The following is a 24,541-nucleotide window of genomic DNA, read 5'->3' as shown; positions in this document are numbered from 1 at the left end:
TTAAAATAACCAAAATATAAACAAACAAATATTTATAAATGGGAACAAAATAATATATTTTGTTAATTCATATAAGTATTTTGGCAATATTAAATATTTAATGCAAAAGGGTACTAGTTCTCGATTATACGATCCTGATAATGGAAAAGACTGATTTTTATTTATGTTGTAATGTATATTGATAATGTAGAATGATTGTAGAGACTTCATACGGCATTATAGATGGATAAAAGTGCACGGAAATTGTTTATTTATTGTAAAAAAGCATTTAAAAGATTTAACTTTAAAATGAAAAGTATTGGTAACGTCATCTAGCGGTTGTGCGTAGGAACTAAAATATATAAGCTAGGGTTTAGTTCCTAGGCGCCACAGGTAGATGGCGCTACTATTGTCACTAAAACAAAACGTACCACTGACGCTCCTAGCGGTGGCGGCTTAGAACTAAACTCAAAAATTAAACTTTTAATTTCTAAGTAACATCTCTAGATGTTGCCACCAATATCTTCTAAATTTATCAAATACTTTCAAATTCTAAATAACTATCTTTCATGCCCTAACACACTACACAACAGATCAGTCAACTGATATAAACTTTTATCACACATTCAGAAGGTTCGTAAGCTCTCTTGCTCTATCTCTGAAAATACACAAGATGTTCTTAATTGAATTCATATTTATAAATCGACAACACTTTCGTTAGAATAATTGTAATATTTATTATCACAAGCTATGAGTTAAATCATACACAGCAATGTAAGGAAAATAAACCATGATGTTTATAATTATTTCTTTCATTAGAAAACTTTTACGCTTGATTCGGAAAGACGATTGTACATTATTATGAAGATAAACATTCTCTACATCAAATACGTACGATCCTAATTTATTATTAACGCTGTTTTCAACAAATATATATTTTTCTTATCTTTTACAATGAAAAATTTGTATATATTTTAGTTTAACGTGATCAATGAAAAATATTTAGTTAGTAAATATTCTGTAGCCAATAAATGGATCAAAAAATCGATCAAAGGCACCTCATTAGATATTAGACTTACAATTACACAAAAACTATATTGCTTAAATGTTCTACTATGTACAATATTGGTGATATGATATAATATTATTGGTGCACATGAGTTTTTCGTTGTTGCCTACTCATGCATCTTATAAGGTGCTTGTATTCTTTGTTTTTTTAGAAAATCATTTTTGTAAAATATAGGTATTATATATACCACATACGCACACACACGCACACACACGCATGCATACACACCTAACATATACAATTATGTTTAAAATTTAAAAGAAAATGAAACTACAGTTCATTCATTTAAAACAACATTAACTTGTTACATTTTGTAACTGCTTACTTTGGAATGTACTTCACAACAATGACAAAGCAAATTTAGAACATAATAATGAAACGTTAATTATTTTATGAAATTTCTAAAATATTGTTTAAAACCTATTTATTCTGACGTGTCAATTGAACTGTAGTTTCAATAGTCTAGATCAGAACTGATCGTTCAAATTTAATTGATTTCTTTCAGTGGTATTGTTTTTTACACTCTGGTCTATATAAACAATTACTGTAGATTTTATAACGATAAAAAACAAATTCTTAAACAATAACAAGGTATACCACATGATATTAAAATCACATAAATGATCGATGTTCAGGTTGGGAATCTACTCGTCCAGTATTATCGATGACATAAAGATTACTTTGACCTGAAAACATCACGAACGAAAGTTAACGAAATAATAATACCTATTCTGGTTTGTCTCTCTTGCTTTTTTGTCATTTGTTCTGGAAACGTTTCACGCAATGCAATGACTGATTGACAATTTGATAAATATCAGTTTGATACTTTTCACGAACAATCTCTTGTTAGACACGATTTAGACTGTACTTTACTCATAAATTGCATTACACATGTTGTGGCCGCCGGGCTCAATATTTTGTTGAGAATCAGTCTTTAAAGAGAGCTAAGAGTAAATTTATCAAAGTTTAAAATTCAAGTATTTCATTTTAATTATATTCGATTTTGGATTTATGTTAAATTAATTTTCTTTCAGATCGTGTCTTAATATAAATAATCGGAATATTGCGTGGATTTACCCCGTATAAAATTAGTATAAATTTTCTCTGTCAAACTTGGTCGATAAAATTCGTTACAAGCTTATTTTCTATATCTTTGTTTTCAACTCTTTAATTACTATTAGTTCAACACTTTTGATAAATTACCAGTTGAAGTATTTACTTTTTTCGATAATACACTATATCTTTTTACAAGTAGAAAAGTCGAAAAATAGATTTTTATGCTTTCTACAGGGTGTTTCAAAATTGTAAATTTGACAATTTCGAATCAAGAGTTCATGTAGGGGAACAATTAAATCTGATTAAATTTGAAAGTTTTCACGTGCAATATAAATAGTTCCATTCCGAGTTAATAACTTATAAGAAAAAGAAAGTTATAATAACTTACTATAGAACCCAAGAAGTAGAGAAAATATGTACTACAAAAATAATTACTTTATGAATTATTACTTATAAAGACTTCTCTGTTCCTTCTTATAAACTATATTAATCCTTTGAGTCAATATTTACAATTTTGAAGTACTCTGTATTATATGGCAATTAATAAAGGCGCAAGAGGTGCATGTCATTGCAGACAAACGGCTTCGCTACTACGTAAAAATTCGCAAACCACTTGGGATACAGTATATATTTAATAGGAGAGTTTGGTCCGACAGTCCTGTATCGACTGTTCACTGTATTTTCAATTACATGTCGTCACATGTGAATTGTTGCTGCCGTGTAACGTGCTTCTCCTCTTCGCCAACTCCACTGACTCGGCCGGTACTGTACAAATTAATTATACCAGTTAACTTTTCAATCTATTTCATGATATGTTAATTGATAAAGGATTAATAATGCTTACCCTAATTAACATTTGTCCTGAAGCGCTGTGAGGATTGCGATAAGCGTAGGCAGCCCAGGCCACCAAACCTACCACTAAACCGACCACCAGTAAAATCCCAATTATTCCAGAAACACCCATGTTCATATTGCTATCTCGAGCTGGAAATATAACATAAAACAAATTATCGTTAATGATTGTTGAGTAAATATTTTAACAGATAAACAAAATTAACCTTAAAGCATTTAGAAAAAAATGCTTGTACGAATAAATCTAGTTGCAATTCATATATATCAAAATACTTTTAATAAAATATGAATCTTACGACGTTCCAAGGGACTCATTCCAGGTCTCTCTTGTTTTGCATTGATTTTACTAACAGTAAAATCGGTCTCCTCTGAATGTACATGCAGGACATGATTAAATTCTTCTTCATGTTCTTTGTACATTGTGGTCGGTGGTGGGCATTTATCAACCTCTTTTATCTTCTTAACATCGCAACCTTTCAGCAACCAGTCTTGTCGTGACCTAAACGTCCCAGTACTGCATTGATTCAGCTGAGAACACCACTTGCAGTCGAATTTTTTCAATTTGGTCAAACAATCTTTACAATTATCCATTTCTAAGCAAGTAGGTAACGCATTCAAATAAATCACTGTCCAATTTTTTATATCCTGTCGATTGAAATTCACACGATGATATTCGTAAATTGTTTTTCTACGAACAACTGTAAAAGAAATACGTGGAACGATGTATAAGTGTTCTTTGAATATTTAAAAAATATGAAATATTTCTAACAAAGGAAGATTGTAGTAATGGAATATGTATTCCTTTTATTGAACTTAAAGTAAAGCTGCCACGATTAATATATAAATTTTTGGTCTTATGTTCCCATTACTACGACTTCTGCTTGCTAGAATACTTCGTTTCAATAGCATTACACTTACAGAATACTATTCTGTCCATAATATAAGCGTCACTAAGCCCAACTTTAACAGGGTGTGCTCTGTCTTCGATGAGCTCAACCGTCAATGGAATAACCGAATACACAAAAACGATATCACCGTTTTGATGGAGCGTCACCTGGAAAGTAAACGCACCAGCGTCTGGTTTGTCCTGTAAAACAACCTTCTCCCATACAACTGTAAACGCAGTTCCTGTAATTGAACACAGTTTCTATTTATTAGCAATTCATTTACCACTGAATAAATCAATAAATAGTTTCTATATAATTTATAATATAGTTTACGATTAACAACGTACCATTGTCAGCGTACTTGACATAGCTTTCGTTTGACAGACGTGTATCAAAATTCGCCATCAACGGTGCGATGTATTGTGTGGCAGCTAGCCAACTGTGAACATATTCACCAGTGTAAAGAAAACCACCAGTAGCGATCGTAATGTTACGAACTTTATGGCCATAGAAAGGGAAATCGAATTTCAATTTAACAGTCTGTAAAAAAATACATAATCGTAAAGTGAAAGTGTTAAACCAACTGTTTATCAAATACAGTTTTATACTCACTGCAGCCCGGCGATGGCTCTGACTAAGCAAATGATTCACCTTTAGGTCCGGATGATTATCAATGTCAACCCAGTATTTTTTTCCGGTTGCCTCATCGATAATAAACGTACTATTGTAATACTGATGCGTATCGTACTCGACCTTTGTAATGTTATGCTGAGACAAAGTTTTATTCGTGAAGTCCGAAAACTTGCTGATGGATATGTCTCCGACATTAGTGTCAGGTTCCTCCTTTCCATCCGCGGAGTCAACCGCAGTATCCGTACTTTTCATCGAATTCTTATTTGTTTCAGTTGGCTTGCTCAACACCGTCTGATTGGTTCGCGCAGGTGGTGGAACCTTTTTCCAAGAACAAGTTTATGTTATTTAAATAGCTAAGTATCGGGAACTGAAAAGCAATTCTGAGAGAGATACATTGTTCACAATAGTCTGCTCATAACCCACCTGCTCTTTCGTTGGGGAATTGATTGCAGCTGGGACTGCTACTGACGGCTTCACGGTAGTCGACGACTCCTGCTTAACCGTCCAGACTATAGTGGAAGATGAAGCCAAAGGCGAAGACGAAGCAGTCGAGGTTTCATTGGCGTTATCAGTTGAGTACGGAACGTTTACCAGTACGTTTGATGTACTAACAACTTCTTGAGGTTGTTGTTGTTGTTGTTGTTGTTGCTGTGGCTGTGGCTGTTGCTGTGGCTGTGGCTGTGACTGTTGCTGTTGCTGTTGCTGCTGCTGCTGCTGCTGCTGCTGCTGCTGCTGCTGCTGCTGCTGCTGCTGCTGTGACTGTTTCAATACAGGTTGCTGCTGCAGTTGTGGCTGTTGCAACACAGGTTGTTGTTGTTGAGACTGCGGTTGCTGCAGTACGGGTGGTTGCTGCTGTAGTTGATGCGTTTGCTCCTGAGGAACAACCTGCTCGGTCGTGACGAGAGTTTTATCGTTTGCATCTCGTCGCTCTCGAATAAGATCTTCATCTTCGTCGGACACATACGAGAACTCGATCGGTCCATGTTCAGCCGAAGATTGCTTTTTGAATTCATCCAATTCATAGTGGTACCGACCTGTAACAATCAAGCGAAAACTAATTTTAATACCATTCAAATCATTTGTTAGACAAAAAGATACTTATTTCTCTCGATAAGAAATACAAATAAGAAAAAACGTTAAGTGACCTTCTTCTCGTTTACAAATTTCCCACCGAGCTGTTCGTGAGACTCGACGCAGCAACACGCACTTCTCGTGGTATGACGATTCGAATCAATTTATGGATCGAATTCATGAAAGAGGTCGCGCGTTTGTTTGGTTGTTTTATACACTGCACTCCGTCAAGCGTTCAGATTCAGTGGCCCAGATCAGTTGCGCACAGACGTTTTACCCTTGGATTCCAGCGATGGTTTTTGTATTGAAGTTCATCATTATTTTTCTAGCATAATTTACATTCGTAAGAAGTATTCGAAGATTTGTACGAAAGCATGAAAATCTAGCAAATGTAGATTGAGGTATACAAGTTCCCACCTTCTTTCTCTCTTTATCTATCAAGGGTGATTAGTGAGTGACGAGAATGAGCCTAATAGGGAAAGTATCAATTCTAATTTATACATTCGATTGCCACAATTATACTTTCGGATTTAATAAATTCTCTTGTATGATGAACACGCGTCAAACAACGGGATGCAAAGCGGTCGTGAACTATAGCGACCGGATAGGAGTAATAATTGGCAAACCAACGACGTATAGTCGAGAATGTATGTATGAAGTTTGACGTCAGTATAAATGTTCGTACTCTAAAAACTGGTTTGATTAAACGATCAACTTTCGATCGTGAGTTGTTCTTCGATCGAAGAGATGCTAACTTTATTCGTCCCACGTAATGGACCTTCTCAGAAAGAAAACTTTGTTACCAGCTGATTTAAACGTTTTTGAAAGACACAATCGGAGCACTTCTCTTGTAAACATTTTAGTTCACAGCAATAATTTTCTTCGTGTCTAGAGTCTTCGTTTTAACAGCAAACTGCGTTCCTTCCTGCACTCCAGCAATCGATACGTATCGATCGTAGACGTAGAGAAGGTCGACGACACAAAATAGGATCGTTAATGCGGCTGGTCTCCTGAATGGCTTAAAACCATTTCAAATTAGACTTAACCAACGCGATACGCTTTTAAGTTTTAATAAATACAGAAAATGATCTACTCTTTCTTTTGTTAGATCTCTATTGTCAAACTGGTATTTTAGTTTCTCTGAAGGGACAGCCAAAAACCGATAGACAGTAGGTACTAGGAGTTTTAGCCTATCCTTTATATCACGTGTCACTCCAATCCAAATATGAGCATTTCGGTGTATCTTTCGCAAGAAAAAAAAGACAGCACAAGTGCACTGATTTCAATACCAAAACCGCATTCCTTCATACTGCTTGTTCAAGGACGTTCGTTGAGCAGAATCGTAAGTGCATCTCGTTGCGACTCGTATCTATACAGAAAGAACATACGTACGTGCGACTCACGACGAAACCAGTTTTTAAAATGTGACTCACGATTGTCCCATATCATACGAGACACCCTGTAAAAATAGCGCTTTACCATCGTCAGAAAACCCGTTCTTGAAGATTCCTAACCACCTACTTAACAGCCTCTAAGAAAATTCTCCTAGATTATTTGGAAAATATGATTAATTGTAATAGAAACACGTTGGGAAAATGTGCTCAGACCTGACCCCTGACACCGCCTTTTTCACTCTTCACACATCCTACCATTCAAATTACAGAACTCTAGATTTTGTACGTTTACAAACTTGTAGAACGAGAGCAAAGGAGTTCACATAAACGATTCAGCTCGCGTATTCGTAATACTTTCCACTTAACGGCTTTGAAGTCATGGAAGGGAAAGGTCGTGGCCCATTGTGCGATCGCGGTAACGGTTCAGTGACACGTGGGAAATGTTCACGATCGTTCCTATGATTTTTTTCCTTTTTACACTTTATCCCGTTTCTCAAAAAGACTCGAGCAACGTTTAGTCGCCGGATTTGGCAGGAAACCACGAGTCGAAATTTACGAAAGGACATGTGTTCGACGTACGTTGGAACACTTTCATTAGTTACGGCAATGATTCGTTTCTAATAGGAGCATGCAATATATTTTTACCGACGGCACAAAACGTAGTCTTGCACACAGCTTTTCGTCGTGCTACGTTATTCTGCTTGTTGAATACTGCTGATGCTCTCTTTACGAGCACACTGAAAGGAACAATGGTAGCTTTCACCGAAAACCACGACACTCGAGGAGTGTTTTCGAAAGGTCTTTGGCCCTTAACCCTCTCCTTACTCCTTTATGTTTCTCTTTCTTCTGCCTTCGTTCAATTCTCTGGTTCAAGTAGTATTTCAATAGTAACTTTATTTTATGTAAAATCATCTGTCACGACACGATAGAAAAACGAAAATTCCTTAGAAATTGTAGAGAAAGAAAGGACCAACTTACTCGACCCATCAATCGTTTCTTTTTTCGCGTATCTCAAGCAGAAAATGGTGTCGAGGCGTTTACGGTCGTGTCGTTCCGCTGTTCGCTGACCTGAAAACCCTTTTACCGTATCGTTCTATGGCGATTTATATCGTTTTTTCAGAAAATATTTCAAGACTTAAATTATTGTTCAGTTAGTTGAAGAAGGTAAGCCGTTCTCTTTTTCACGCTGCTCAATTCTGTTTAATTATCCAGTAATCGCACCCGATCGCGAGGATAATATCGGAGTTAGAAGCACCTAATTACTTCAATACTCCCTTTCATGAGAAAGTTGACTTTTTAGATAGCAGATAGACCAATCAGTCATTGGAGTGACCAATTTGAATGACAGCATAGCGAAAGTTTTATAGCCGCGGAACCGTTTCGAACACCGTGCTGCACAATTCACTTCGGAAAATCTAAATTTTCTCGGCACGACGAAGCGACGAATCGTGATAGAGAAATAGACGAGAGAGACGAGGCAACAACAACGAGTCAGTAAATAGCATCAAGTTTCTTTCAGAAACGTAAGAAATAATCGAAGAACTTGGTTGAACCAGTTGGTGGCTGCGCAAAGGAAACTGATTTGCAATTCATGCTGTGCTAGCCGTTGTCTCGACGATCGCGCTAAAACGGTCGCCAATAAAAAGGACAGACAGAAGCGAGTGCGTCGTGTTGCTTCGGCCCCGCTGATCGGATATCGCGGTATACGCGGTGTTGTCTCCGACGCGACAGAGAAAGAATTCGCACGTGGTCAACATTTTCTCTAACTTGCTGGGATAACAACCCACCTCTTATACGCGATCGTTGCATGCCAAGTGGATATAGATACGTTTATCATTGCGTGGGTAAGCTGAGCTTTTTGTCCAAACGGCGACCACAACCTAAAGCTAGCTACCTAATAGCTGCCAAATAGCAGGAGTTACAGTTCTTTAGAAAAATCGTCAGTTTTCAAGCCCATTTTTACGTAGCTGGAATTATCCATAAAATTTGTTCAATAATGAAATTTATAGATATTAAAGCTATACCGAGTATCGGTAATATGTCAGCAAAGGAGAAAATATTCATATACATGTATTCACCAGGAACGACTCGAGTCGGTGATTAAGTTCTTTGCGTAACGCGCGCATACTCCGACGACGCTTACGTAAACGCAAGGACACTAGGTACTCACTGAGGCAAACGGCATCTCTCTACAAGTCGGATACACCTGTTGGAAGCTTCCATCTTCCTCGCAAACACGTTTTGGATATTAAAAACCTGATCCATGATCAGAATTTGCCAAAGACAAGATTTCTTTTCAACTTTCCACACAAACGATCTCTCAAATATCCACAAAAACTCTTTTTTATTGACTTACACTGACTCGTGAATTAGAAATAGAGGGTCAAAACTGCTAATTCGTTTCCATAAATGCAGATACCTATACTGTTGCAAATAGAAAATGCATACCTATGTTACATACAACTGGGTGAAAGAATGACACAACACTGATCGTTACTTGAGCAGAAAAATCAATATCATAAACCATGAAAAACAATTTCTGTTATCTTCGAGACAAGATAACTTGATCGATATATTGTTGCGCGTACGTGAGGAATACGTGTTGAGTTCAAATTTAATACGGTGCACTAATCGCTTTAACAGATACTCGATTAACGTTAATTGACCTAGAGGGTCGTTGGAATTGTCTCCGGCGTTAGAAATAATCTCGCACATTGCTCTCCCTCGTAGTTTACGCGTTAGCTACTTGTAATTCGTTTATCGAATGACATGTTTTTTACACACTTCAAGTCTTCCAGTTTTAATTACTCCAAACTAAACGAACACGTCGATGATATTTCATTCAGGATTTTTTCTCTTCACTAAGGACTACCGTTTTCTAGCATTTCGCTCTAATTCAAATTTTACGCTCACTACTGTCCTTAGTATTCATTTTTTATCGAGACGACTTTGTACTTTTTATCCATGTCACTAACAAAAAAATGTTCTAACGAACAAACGCAATTCGCCGCAGTGAAAGTGGTGAAAGCCTAGATATACATATGTACAGTCAACTCAAACGATTTTGCCGGTCCGACACTGTACGATTTTTTTCACAAAGCTACAACAGATTAAAGACTGACAATTTTTGTCGCCAGCCAATAAAAGCAAACTGTTTCTAGTTCTTAGCAAAACGAGCATAACGTATTGTAAGGTACACACTTCTATTCGGTCAATCGTTCGTTGAAAGACCTTTTGCCATTAACGAGGTCGAAGGGGTGATACACGGTGACACGTTCGACGTGTATGTAGCAACGAGCAAATGCACTCGATTCGATCATGACCGCACTACAACGAATAATTTCAAGTGCGAAAACAGTAGAACATACTGAACATACTGAACATACTGTGAACTGTGTTGAAAGGACTTAAGGACCGTGACGTAGCTTTTCGAATGCAATAGATTACAGCATTACGCTAAACGCATCGAAATGTGTGTCACGCATGTAGACCGTATTATCTTTATCGAGAACACGATATGCACGTAGATTCCATCGGTTTAATTTTCCGAAAACTAGAGTTTATTCGTAACGAACAGAGGAAGGTCAGAAGGATTTGACTAACGTAAGAGGCAAGAATAGAGATGATCGAAGGATCCGCTTCATTAGAATATCTGTAGGTAATAACGGAAGGGATCTCGGTTCAGGACGATCAACTTCCGGCAAGAGAAGCCCCAACAGCACGTTCGACACGAGCACATGACGTACGTGTGTTTTCTTGAGCTGCTCTCGGTCTCACTACACTCGCTTAACCACACTCACGAACAGATACGAGTCCAACGCAACTTGGTTGGTCGTCTTCTTCTCAGCTTGAGCACGACCAAGGGTGCAACGAACTCGAAATTTCCTACCACAGCCTTCCCTAACGAATCATTGAAAAAGACTCTTCATCAATCGATAGACTTCACTCATCCAATCTCGAAACATCTTTTGTTCAACATTTCCAGAAAGACAGACTCTATGACGTATTTATCGACGATAACCGAATGATATCATAGTATCGTAGTATGTTTCTCGTCTCATCGTCGATCGATAGTTAACTAATAATAAAACTGCCTGATAAGCAATCGCTTCAGCCCCTCTCTTTTCAAAACTTTATTGGGATTATCTAGCATAAGCATTTATTAATTTTCATTGAGTTTAATTATGCATGAAATGAGGTTAACATCAACGAGAGAGTTAGCCATAACAAATCTCGCAGAAGCGAAAAGGCTCGGACATGTATTACACTAGAACTCAAGGGACGATTAAGCTCGATACTTAATACGACACTTATCCACAATGTGGTTGACCTATAATTCGTGTCAGTCTAGAAACGACCAGTATGCAAGACACGGTCCAATCAAGTGTAATCAGCCGGGCCATCCGCGTAAGGAAGGCTCAATCGGTCCGCAAAACGAGGCCACGTGGGCGTTTCTTTGCTTCAAATACGAGGCGAATCTCCGTTCGGATTTCTACGCGATTCTTGGTATTGCTGTGATAATCAAACACGATGCAGGCAATAGAGGATACTGTTCTACATTTTTATACAACAAATTAAAGGAAAATGCGCTTGTTTGAATTTAGATCCGCTGAAAGATAGCACAAAACGTTTCGCTCCCACGATAAAAGTGTTCGAGGTAAATTTTCCATAAAAAATGATTTTTAAAAGGACGCTCGCGTCCGACGCGTGCCGTGCGTTGCACCGCACCGATCGTCGAGGAAGGTGATATGAGATTATGTTGTGTTACAAGCACATCGAACGTGATACACGTCGCGGAAACCGGATACGTAAAGGCGTGTGGTACCATCTTCATGTTTCTTGCAGGTCAGGGCGTTACGCTGTGAACAGCCCCTTCTATTTTAAAAATGCAGGAAACAAAAACCGTACTCATTATCAGTATGGCATATCGAGTGCGCCACGCGACGTTGATCAACCTTCATAATGTCTCATCGTACTTAAAAACAAACGCATCCTTTTTATCGTTTCGATATCCAGTCGAGACATGAAACAACATGCGCCATTAAATAACAGGTGGATGATACCATCTTATGATTGATTCCTCGTCTTTCATTCCCCTATCTTTGTACGCCAATTGTGCAACGAGCGCGAATCGTGGTTACACTTATCACCACTGTTAATGGTCTAGGTCAAGGATTCCTTACGCTGGCTACACTTCGAAAGACCAACAATTATCTACCAACATTGCAATTATACTCTAACATCGGTTTATCTAAGGGACTCATTGCTAATGATTTATATCATTATATACATGCTATTCTATGTAAATAAATAGTTAGATACAATGAATACAAATATAAAGCGACAATGCGACTTAGATATACGGTAACTGAAGTGTAAATACATTTTGCGCAATTATAGTTTGCGAATCCTGCACGAGAAAATGCAGGCACATAGGAAATTATAATTTTATCCTATCTGTTTCGAAATTAGAACAGAATAAGAACTACATTTCACAAGCATTTTTTATTTACCATTTCTGGCTGTTCAATGATAGATTTCGTTATTTCTTCGAGGAAAGCCTATTCAGTTGGCACAGTTTCATTCAGTTTCTACTGTATCTTTTAATAAAATCGCATAATAGGAAATATGTTCGATTAATTTCAAAGGAGGTCGTTTATATTTGAGATCGATCGATTTCGCGAGACAAGCGGGATCTAGGGTAAGAAGTTGGCTCCTATTCGCTGGTGGTCATATGAATTTCAACGCGCACGTATTGCCAACAAGTCCAGATGTTTTCTATTTTTAGTTCAAACGAGACGCAAATAGTAGTAACCGCCGATCCAAAGAACTAATTCGAGGCGAACGTTGAACTTCCCAACCGCGTGGCCAAAATTATGACGAGCGATGAGATTCCGAGAACAGATTTCCCGTTATCTCGTTATCGTTGTTTCGAACGTTTCTTCCAAACAACATACCGATAGCAAATCGATGCAAAACAAGTACTTGTATAGCTCACACGTTGCTGGAAACAATGAAGTCTTTAAGAGATTCCAGAGGCGACAATTAGAAAATATTTACGTACCGTATTGACGTACAATGGAACGAATAAAACATCTTCAATTGAATCGACTCGAACATTCCATATACGTATGTACATATACGCACATGTATATAGCAAGTTCACACCAGTTTAATTTATTAATTGAAATAGTAAAATCACAAAGGTAGCAATACTGACAACTGATTTAGTTCAAATAAATTCACCCGATGCCTCATCGATTTGGTTAGGTATTTCTAACCCGCCCTAACAATGGAGTTCTCGAGAACCACTTCTCTGGAGACCCTCGACAGGCGCAAAAAGAGTGCTTACGAAAAATCTACTCGTACATGCTAGAACACTTGGTTCGAGTAGTTTTCCTCACAATGGATGCATATGTTGCTGTTTCAATCGCTAATGTGCCATGAACGACCATTTGTGCAAATAAGTCAAAACTGTTAAAACAAAGAACTGCCAACAATCCTCTCGTGCTGTATAAAAGAAGATTGTGCTTTTCAGACGTATTCTTAAGGTTCGAGAATACTTCAACCACAATCGAATTTTGTACGAGTACTGTTTCATCACTTAAGACAATCGTTTCTTAAAGAAATCAAGGCTAACAATTTCACTCGAGTCGCAAAAAATACAAGTTTTACCGAAATATGTACAACAACCAATTTGTTCATTAATGAATAATAAGACGCCTGTATGTACCGATAAGAAAGTTTCGTTTATTTTTGGTTTCTCTAACGCTCATTCTCTCTCAGTGCATAATTTATTAACAGATATCGTTGAAATTTGTTATCGGTAAAAAGCCATAATTCAAAACTGTAACGGATCTACATCGTAAATTATGAAATAAGATACCTAACTCCTCAAAAACAAATTCGTAATTATTTCTTGGTTAAAATGACAGAAGAATCGTATACATGATAAAGAAATGATGTACACAAATTGTACATACGTAAAAAGAAAAATTGTACATTTTTTGTGAAGTCTTGTGCGTCAAGTCAAGTCAACAGTAAGAACAAAAAAAGACATTCATAAGAGTTGCAGAAAAACGCTGCGATAAGTGGACCTGACACCAATTGTGCATAAACAGTTGACAACATTCGACGTAAAATTATTCACAAAATTGACAGAGTAAAAATCAACGAGAAACATGTATAATGCAGACTGATGACGATAACCTCTACGATCTGTCATCTCAGAAATTCCACTCGTCGTCCAATAAGCCATGCCAATGCGACAACAGAACCTGTCGTGTATCTTTTGTCTTTTATATTAATACTATTATTATTATCGACTGTATAATCGAGTTTCTTTCTACTTTAAACCTCATGGCGACTGTAACGCGTAAACGTACGGCGTCGTGATAGAAAGCACATTGCGACGTATTCCGAGAAAAAGGATCGTGCGACTGTATTTTCTCATTGTAAATTGCAAGATACAGAAAAAGAAATAAACGGCGTATATACGCATCCTGAATGGTTTGCAACTACAAAAACTAAATATAATAGAATGATAAACAAGAAAGAAAACGAATGAAGACGGAATAAGTTCGACACTGTAGTACACCGTTTTTGCATGCTGTATAAATCAATGAACGTTATACAAATTATATGACAGTGAGAAAATGTATAGACATGATCTCCTTAAGTATGTTCATCTTTGCATGAAAAATTTACAGATACGTCGTAAAAACGAGATTGATCAGTGAGAAGGGGAGAGAAAAAGAACGAGAGAGGGATCGGCAATAAAGAAAAACGCAATAAACCAGAGTCACGTGACTCTGTGACAGATCGTAAAAAGAATGAACAGCTTCGAATAAAGACTATCGATACGAAAAATAATTCGTATAGCGATAGAAAATATAGGAATCCAGCGTAATTTTCCAAGAAATGAAAAAACAAGTTGACATAACACGCACACTCGCCGATTACAGCAACAGAAGAGGTGTAACGGAAAAGGAAAACAGCATGGAGACACGCGAGGGAAACTGCTCCTTTTTAGAAGGGAACAGTTACGGTTGGTGAAATTGCGTAGTAATCGCGTAGGAAGAAGCGCACGCTCGTTTTCTCATTCCTTCACTCTCTCGAGAAACTTAACGCTTCTTCTTTTCCTTCTTTCTCCTTCGTTTACTCATTCCTTCTTATCTACTCGTTCTGTATCCGTCTCTCTCTCTGTCACTCTTCTGTTCGTGATCTTTTTCCAGGTGAAACGAAGCTGCGAGAGAGGCATCTCCTCTCTCGGAGAGAGCCGACAAGCCTAGTCGGCGTGAAAGGGAGAACGCGCATAAGGTGCAACAAGTTGAATCGAGAAAAGACTCACTGAACTCGTTGTCCGCCGCGAGGCTCGAGCCGAGTACGTAGAGAGCCAGCAACAACAGGATGCACGGCCATCGTCGACGAGCTCCGTCATCACAGCCACGGTTAAAGCACCACCGTTCACACGCCATATTTACGAAGAAGCTGCTCCCGCTTAACTCTTCTGTCCTACACGAACGTAGAAATCCTCGTACGTGTCCCGTCTGCTTCGCGCGACCGACCAGACGATGACGGGACGATGAATATAGGAGAGGGGGTATAGAGAAACGATAGAGAGATGGATAGATAAAGACGGAAGTGACGAGAGTGAAACGCGTATAGACACGGGGAAGGCACAAGAGCGAAGGCCGACAAAAGTTCAATCACAAACTCGTCCTCGATGAGAAATAGTTTCGGATTGATTCGAATACTTATCAACTTCACCGCAATATTCACAAACGTCAGCAAAAAACAAAAGACAGATTTCACGCAACGAAGATGCAAACTTTGTATTTCTCTTGCAAAAACAGGCACGAAATATGCTAGAAAAGACGAGACAGGCAGCCGAGAACTTCGTTCCGAACGCGTCTTTAAACCGGTACCGGACGGACAAGAACGACAGCGATAGCCTGCATCGGGAACGGCATGTTGGCTCTTACTGGCTCACCGCCACCGCCGCGTTCTTCGCTCGCTCTCCTGGGGGTTTCCGTTACGTTATCTAGATAACGCATTATCTACCTATTCTCTAGATAATCAAACTATTGCCAATTTGGTTCAAATACGAACTGAATACACCTGAATTTAACAAAGCTTCTATATTCTGTTCAATAAAATTCGTTAGATCAGGAGGAAGCGAAGTATGAAATGAATATTTTTTTCAACATTTATTTTCAACTTTTATTTATACACATTTTTTAACGATAGAAATTATATATTAAAAGCAACTACTGAACATTTTTTTTTCAAACTTTATTGTTATAAATATTTTACAGAGATATGTATGCATGTGCAGTTTACGTCGATAATAAAGATTTCTATATTTTCAAAGAACGGTAATGCATATCTCATTAAAATCGAATTTAATTCAAAAATAACTTCAACGATAAAGCATTGCTTCAACCACGTTTTTCTTATTAAGTTTCCCTGATTTTACTAAACAAGTGCTAGACACCGGCGATTCAGACAAAAACGTTTTCGAAGTACACACCTCAGACATATAGGAATTAGAAAGGGAAACGGGTAATATTTTCATTTGACTGACACTTGAATCTAATATTAGACCAGAACTGATTATAAGATGTTGGTCAAATATAGCCTGTGTTAGAAAAAATTGTTTGAGTTTACAGAATTTAAATATATAGGAATATTTTCATTTAGATTTCTCAAGTTTATAAAAAAATGATTTTCATTTACCGTAAACATTACATTATCTTGATAAGTTCTATGACAATGGACATCATTTGAATCAAGTGGAAAATTCAATGCTGAATCAACTTGTCTGCTTTGTTCCTCTTTCTTCTTGATCATATAAGCCCTACTTGTTGTTCTATATATGTAATCTAATTCATCAAATGCATCTAAAGCCATTGCAAGTTTAGCATTACGAATTCTTGCATATTCATCTTTCTCTTCTACTTCCTCTTCTCTTTTTATGTTTTGCATTAATTTTGTTTGTCTCTCTTTTATCAATATACCCCACATATGATATCGTTGGGTCATTAAAAAGATTGCTTGACCATCCATGCCAAGTGGAGTGATACCAACCTGTTCAAAATATTTACTAATTTCTACCCACACTTGACCTAATTTTAATTCAAAATATAAAGACATGAACGATATTGTAATCTGAAAAGTTATAAGGATAATAATTATAGAACACTAAAATTTAATCAATTGTATTGCACTGCACTCACTCTATCTTCCACAGGAAGATCAAAATATAATATTTTATAATGTTCTTTGGCTATTTCATATTTTTCACCATCTTTTTCTATTATTTTTCTAATGCTGTATATCTTTGATCTAACAGAACCAATTGTATCAATTATTGCTGGGCTAATGTTACCACACAATTTTGTATGGTAAGTTTCTGTCCACTGCTTAACACCTATTTCAGGTAATTCCTCATCTAACATAGATCAAGTATACATATAAACACTGTTTTGATAATAAACAACCATTTTATAATTATGAATAATTATTTATTTGCCTTGAACAGAACCATCTATGCACCGCTTAACTTTAATTCGAATTTCTTCCTCCCTCCACACCCTTGCTAGTAAGGACATTAATCCGCTTCCCTTATTTATTCCTCTCCATGAGCACAGATAAGGTCCACAAAAGAAAAAGTTGCACATATCGGTTAAGATTCCAAGAAATAGGCATTGAGAAGGATATGGTGCAATCTCAATGATATCAAGAATAATGTACACTGCACCATATTTAATAAATTTTTCAAGATTTCTTAAACATGGTACTATACATCCCCAAATGTATGAACCTATAGCCAATAAAAGGCTACCAAAACATTTTAATAGTTTATACATATTCTATAAATGTAATTTTCAATGAAAATTACCGTTGATCTATCTGAATTTCTTTCTCTCTTTGATATAAACACCTGAATAATAATTCTAAAACAATAGTAATACTTTGATCTCCATACATTTCTTGATAAAATTTTTGCTGCTTCATAAGCTTCTCAATGGATATCAAAGTTAATGTCAAAGTTCTTTGTTCTTTTGTTGTAATTTTTTCAATGCATAAAATGTGATTAATCAATTCTACAAAATATTAAATATATATATTCATTACGTAATATTCAACTAGTAAAAGAAAGTGTTTTAGATGTTTTAGATTACTGATAAAATATTAACTAAGTAATGATAATGTTAGTCCATGTTCTCTGAAATTTTCTAGTAAAGATTGGTTATCATCTAAAATAATAGTACAGATTGTTTTAATACATTCTAGTACTATCTCTGTATAAAATTTCATGCTTGAACTCCATTCCAATATCATTAATAATCTACAAGAGCATAAAATTCTATGATATAAAACTGTTAAAAGTTTTAATTGTTATGTATCAAATATCATCTACCTGATAGTTCCATCATACTTTATAAATTCATTTGGCATTTTTGGAACCAATACAGATAAAACATTGATAGCATATGTCCATAGACTCCAAAATTGAGATGCACTCCAAGCAATGTTTGAATTTTCAATGTGTGGATTAACAAGTTGAAGAATAGTTCTCATTAGTTTTCTCTTCACCATTAACTATTATAGAAGAAAACTAAAGAATTAAAATATCTATATTTCAGACAAATCATAGATTGAGAAAATAATTACAAAAATACAAGCATCTATCTCTGCCAAGTGGGTGACAATTAATAATAAAGTCTTCTGGAAAAATAAATCTTCATTGGTCTTATCAAATGTAACTTTTTCTGAAAAAACTCTTACACTACCAGATTCAATTGCAATTAAAAATTTGATAATATCATCTGGTATTCCACTACTGACAAAATTCCAAGAAGGAAAAGCAATTAAAATTGCAAGAATAATTACAGCAATATCATTTCTAATTTTTATATTATTACTTCTGTATTGGCTGTAACACATTTGTCGTTGAAATGCATATCGTAAACCCCTGTATAATAAAATTAACTTTGTACTCTAACACTTTACTACAGACACTTCCAGGTATATAAAATGTGTTATTTTAGACTTATAAAAATTTACCATAAAGCACAGTGCATAGATATTAAAGATGTTTTTAGAGTAATAGGCACACCATTAGGAGGAAGAATAGATTTCAATAAAAGCCATAATGTATCCATTATGAGAAAAGTTGTATCTTCAGAGTATTCATTTCCAGATAACAACATGTCTGGTGGTCGTGTGCAACGTAATTGGGTTGCATAAGGAAGATCCAGTCTAGCAAATATGGTGTTAAGTACACCAGCTTCTAACATTCTATGAGCTTTATTCATAATTATGAAAATATAACAAGAATAATAATAATTACCTTTTTCATGGATAAATCAATTTGTTATTACTTACAACATGTGTGTGAGACAGATGAGAGTAGAAAAACTAGTTCTAAAATTTTTTCATATACATCTGGAAGAGAATTTTCTAATAATTGAATTACAATTATTGGTAATTCAGATTTTTCCATTACTTTATAACAATATTCAGGGTTTACTGCTGCAATATTTGTGAATTTTGTCCATAATAATAAAGAATGAAGAGCTTCATGAATTTTTAACACTTGCTCTTTAGTTGGCAAGATTATAAGAAGGTGTCCTAACATTGTAAAATATTGTTCCATTATATTAGAATTAGTAACTTTTTCTGAAGATTTTTCCATCACAGGAGGCAAAGCACAAAGCTTCAACATTTGATCAAGATGAGGCTGATATTCTTTGACTGATTTAATATTACAAGCCAGGAATTCTAATATTTTTATTACAAATGGCAAATCTCTTACATTCTGGAATTATTTTTAAGGAAAATGTTTGTCTAGTTTGCACAAATATTGCAATATTCTTATAAAAAATAAAAGAAAAAAAATAATGAAAGGACAACCCTTGACTTTTCTTAAAATTGTACACTATTCTAAATAAGAAACATTTATGAATCCTTTAAAGGATACATAACCATCATTTCCAACTTCATGAAGATATTTATGTAAGAGTCTACAAATACGGGGTACACTGTTACTTGTTACAGGATCAGATATAAGTTCCTGCAACTTTTGCAGAGCATAATTTATGTTTATCTTTGGCTGCTTATTGAAGTCATATATTTCTTTTGGTAGTTTATCAGTTTTAGGACACTCAAGAGTAATATATTTTGGGCAATTGAAGTCTTTCCAAACATCACTGGGATTCAGTTGAATACCTTTTAAACGCTTCATTTCGATTTTCTTTACTTAGACATAATAATTATTTAAAATACATAAATATTACAGTAATCTTTTATACTTCATTAGTTTCATAATTTTCAAATGATATACAAATTAATTGTCAATAAATCGTAAGGTTTAACAAAATCCAATTTCTTCCAAGACGTTTAATTATCTAATCGTAAAAGGGTTGCAACTAATCTGAAATCAGTCATAAAGGTCTTACCTTTCTGCTGTTACATCTGTTAAGGATGAGCCACGTCATAAAACTGAACTTTATCACAAATCATAATTATTTCTCTTGTTCACGCGAGAAACAGATTAAAAAGTAGCGGATGGGTACGAAGCAATCGTTGAACAATCTGGTGGCGCCCTCTGGTGGCCTTAGTTTAAATTGATGTGTAAGTGCTTCAAGTATAGTCGGAAACTTTCTATCCGAGCATCCGTGTAATGTTGTATGCATGTGTGTATATATATCATTCAGATTACCTCTAATTATGCATTAATTACATACAACTTTATAGTAAATTGAATCCAACAAGAACGGAAGAAAAATTGTTGAAGGTATCCTCATTGCGAAGAAAGAATATTAGAGGCAGTTTAAAGAATGAATGATTCGTTCGATTCTTACATGTTATACACAAGTTCTTCAAAGCCTGGAGCTTGTGTGCACGTCAAGAGAGAGTTGCCACAGTCGCCGACGCTATCGATATTATTTAGCAAGGTGTATATCTATATATCATATGCACTTCATCTTTTCATATATAGTTATTGGTAAATGAGTAGCTGTGAATGTGAACATTATCAAAATCAATTTAGCCCCGTTGTAGACCTATTCCAAATGTAATTGATTAAAAAGGCAAAAGAATATTAAAAGGAGTAATCGCTTGTTTAACGAAAAAGAAAGAAGCAGGGATATAAAAATAAATTTGTGAATGAAGTAGGGAATAGCTGGGAGTAGCCGGGAATTTGGACGTTCGAAGTCAATGTCGAGATACACGGTCGCAGGTAGTCGCCCTCTACTACGTTCTCGGGAGTAAGAGGCCGGTCGTGCGTGCATGGTCTGGTTCGTAGTAGTCACGACGCTGCCGACAGCAGCTGAGGTGCATGTACGTGTTCTCCCGCCACCTCTCCGCGTACGTTTCTCATTCTACCTATTTTTCCTGTGCTCCTGCATAAAACGTGTGAAAGAAACGATTGAATAGTTTTAAGTTGGATGTAACTCGTGATGTGACAAATCTGCGACGACCTTCGCGACACGGTGAGTGACCTTTCCGAATGGCACATTTGGAACTAATTTTTCTACACCTCGATTTACGAATACGACAGGTGTTCATTTCTGCGTCCACATTTATATCAGATGGATGCAGTTTTCCGAACTTCTGGAACGACAGCACACCGCGTGCAATGAACTTTGACTGTCGTTGCTCTTCTTTTCGTCTCCTTTAACGTTACAATCCTCCGCGTTCCAACAGAGAAAACTAAGACGTTTCTCATTCTGCTTCCTGTTATTATGAACCTCTTACAGTAAGGCTCCTTTTATGAGAGGACAATTCTCGAACGTATTTTTAATAGTGGCTATCAAAGTGCAGAGAAACACGGTGCACGTGTCTGTCATCTTTCTCTGCGTGTTTGTATAGAATAGAAGAAAAGTTTATGAGGATGTAAGTTTTTTTTCTTCAATTTTTATCGAATGTTTCTTGCTATTTTTCATGCGTAATGATTTTGGAATACGTTTGATCGATCATGAAACAAGTTATCTGGCGTCTATGTACTTAACTGTTTCTTCGAGTCTTTTTGAGTCTTCTCAAGTATCGTGCACGAGAAATGTATCGATAATTGTTAGATCAGAGAAGGAGGTCGTGTAATATGAGATCGGATGAAGACCTGGATAGGAAGCCAAGAAACGATAGGTTAGGAAAAATTTAGATAGAGGAGGTGATACAGGAGGGTTAGCAGGCTCGTTTCCCCCGAGTCAGCGAATCAATATTTGGAGGGTAAGCGTCCCGACGACTGCCGGCGTCGAAGCTACGGAACGTGAGTCACTCACCCCTGATCGTGAGGGAGAAGGAGAGAGAAAGAATAATTTTTCTCTTTCACCCTCTCTTCTTGTATCGCGCGTCTGGAGTCGAGTCGGTCCTCGAGCTACTTCTCGTATGAGAGAATACTGCGATACCCTACTCATTGTTAGACAATGCGTTTATCGCCTCTAAATGTACATGCAACAAGGGATCACTTTTCAAATATGTTCAATTAACCTACACTTTTATATGATTGAAGACCTATCGCCATGTAGGTTAAGCGATATACCAAATAGTAAATGATAAGACTCTCTCGATACTCATGTAGTCTTTATTTTCTGAATTATGGTCCATTACTGTTTAGATACCACACGTGTACCTTACGGGCGTTTATGTTACATACAAAAATTGATTTCGTCGCTGTTGATCAATTCTAGGAGAATTAAGAAATAAACGCGTATCAAGACTGTCGCGAGATTTCACGGCGCTTTAATTAAGACACTTACGAATTTTCGGATTCCTCGACTAAGGTCGTAAGAACGAAACGTTAATTTACGGTCTTTAAAGACGGCCATGCACGCATACGAACATAAAATGTATGCACCTAACTAAACCCGTTTGAGGGAGCCACGGTGGGAACAGGTTTCATAAAATTGACCGTTCTTCCGTAGGACTTTTATCTATAGCCAGCATCTTTCTTCGTAATACGGTTGCATCGTAATAGAATACGTAGATCTTTCGACCAGATTTTTCAGGCATTAGGAAAGACTTAGATAAGTGCTGATACGATTTTTCCTCCTATTATTTCATTCGTAAATATCTTGCGCTTGAGAAGGTTTGAGTAGATGAAGAAATTGACTCTCAGAATAGCGTATCTCTCATTTATAATGCTAAATGATCGAACTAGGAAGTCATGAAACTAGGAACGTATTTAGTTTGAAAAAACAGGTAAATGACGTTTTTGGTCGCGTTTCTGCGATGATATGTATTCCATGGACAGTGAACTCGCGTACGTATGCACATTTATATTCTACAATCGTTCTTCTGCTCACGCGTCGCCAACTCTGAGATTCCGGTTAACCATGCAGTGGAAAATGCGCGATATCGATAACATCTTCTCGCCTTGTGAATCTCTGCCCCATGAACGACAGTGTTGCACTTCCACTCGAAATTAATTGCACATTTTGCTGGACGTCGTAATCCATGATAGGGAAAAGGCTGACCGATCCCAACTGAAGGGATCAGGAATTCGTACAATTTCAGCGAAACACGTATTAATTACGTACGTAAGAGATTGGGCCGTCGAATTTGAACCTAGTAATTACGGTCCCGAAAACAGGTCCTAGTCTGTTCTTTGTAACTTCTGAAGTGGTTGAGCAGTTTCGAGATCATGAAGACGAAAGGCAGTCCCTTGGCCAGACTAGTCCAGCTATTTCCCTGAATCGAGGCGACTATTATCTGGAAACCTGTCAGCCTTGAGTACCAGAGCCCTTCTAATAAACACATAAGGGGAATTTATGTTGCTTTTCAAAAATCGTTGATCTAATCAAATCTATCGGAACGACTGGTGTATTCAGATTTGGCTATTAAAATGTCGTCTGACATCGCATGTCAAATTGTAGTAACCAAAATCGTGATAAATTTATCCGATCCATTGGCCATAAAAGTAAATCTTAACTTGAACAGCATTTCGCTTAACTCTCAGCGATTTTGAGAAATTACAAGCAACGGAAGATCTAAAGGTTATCGGCGATATCATGTTCATAATGGAGCATGCAACATGCCGTGTGATCTTCGACGAATATTCCTGACCCACCTGAGCCTCATCTTCATACAATTAGTCTGAAATTGGGGAGGAATTACTTTGTTGGAAAGAGAGAAGCGTTGGCTCGTCATTCCTGATACCTTCGAGGTGTTTTTCGAACCCAGACGGTTGGAGAAGGAGGAGAAGGAGGAGACGGAGGAGACGAAAGAACTTTTCGTTTTCTCCTCGACGTTCCTTTGGTTCACCTGACTCGGTCGACGAACGAACATGTGAAAGACGTTGTACACTTATTACAATAACCGCTGTACACGTTCCCTGGCTGTTCAAGGTCGCGATAGTTAAGTACGAAATCCTCCTGGGAACTCTCTTGCATCTTCCCATGCTTTATTTAAATTGAAACTACTTTAAATAGTACTTATACTTGCAATATCTGCTTACAAATCGGTTAGCCATAATTCCTAAGTAACTGTTTAAAGAGAATTTTAAGGATATTTGCTTGTACTTTCGATTTCCTCTACCTTGTCATCTGAAAAATGATGTTTTTAGAAAGGATTCTGTATCGTAAGGATGAGTA

At 36.7% G+C, this 24,541-nt stretch overlaps 3 protein-coding genes across 3 annotated transcripts; all 3 read right to left on the bottom strand.

Moving 5' to 3' along the window:
• Nucleotides 1-766: 766 nt before the first annotated feature.
• Nucleotides 767-15,532, bottom strand: L(1)g0289 (plexin domain containing lethal (1) G0289). Its single transcript, XM_076376335.1, has 8 exons — nucleotides 15,292-15,532; nucleotides 4,900-5,510; nucleotides 4,456-4,794; nucleotides 4,191-4,383; nucleotides 3,875-4,084; nucleotides 3,253-3,654; nucleotides 2,949-3,088; nucleotides 767-2,869 (listed from the first exon to the last, which is right to left on the bottom strand). The coding sequence occupies exons 1-8, from the start codon at nucleotides 15,416-15,418 to the stop codon at nucleotides 2,801-2,803; spliced, it is 2,091 nt and encodes a 696-aa protein (XP_076232450.1). The 5' UTR covers nucleotides 15,419-15,532; the 3' UTR covers nucleotides 767-2,800.
• Nucleotides 15,533-16,220: 688 nt separating this feature from the next.
• LOC143183201 (cilia- and flagella-associated protein 69) lies at nucleotides 16,221-18,287 on the bottom strand. The gene is made up of 7 exons (XM_076384697.1): nucleotides 18,233-18,287; nucleotides 18,143-18,202; nucleotides 17,845-18,049; nucleotides 17,488-17,783; nucleotides 17,180-17,394; nucleotides 16,680-17,111; nucleotides 16,221-16,581 (listed from the first exon to the last, which is right to left on the bottom strand). The coding sequence occupies exons 1-7, from the start codon at nucleotides 18,285-18,287 to the stop codon at nucleotides 16,363-16,365; spliced, it is 1,482 nt and encodes a 493-aa protein (XP_076240812.1). The 3' UTR covers nucleotides 16,221-16,362.
• LOC143183193 (cilia- and flagella-associated protein 69) lies at nucleotides 18,245-20,193 on the bottom strand. Its single transcript, XM_076384685.1, has 5 exons — nucleotides 19,930-20,193; nucleotides 19,335-19,767; nucleotides 19,014-19,254; nucleotides 18,603-18,921; nucleotides 18,245-18,548 (listed from the first exon to the last, which is right to left on the bottom strand). The coding sequence occupies exons 1-5, from the start codon at nucleotides 20,191-20,193 to the stop codon at nucleotides 18,363-18,365; spliced, it is 1,443 nt and encodes a 480-aa protein (XP_076240800.1). The 3' UTR covers nucleotides 18,245-18,362.
• Between the last annotated feature and the right edge of the window lie 4,348 nt (nucleotides 20,194-24,541).

Source organism: Calliopsis andreniformis, chromosome 1 (genome assembly GCF_051401765.1).
Source record: "Calliopsis andreniformis isolate RMS-2024a chromosome 1, iyCalAndr_principal, whole genome shotgun sequence".
Classification (NCBI taxonomy): Eukaryota; Metazoa; Arthropoda; class Insecta; order Hymenoptera; family Andrenidae; genus Calliopsis; species Calliopsis andreniformis.
Note: the sequence above shows the minus strand (reverse complement) of the source record. Positions and strands in the feature narration are given on the sequence as shown.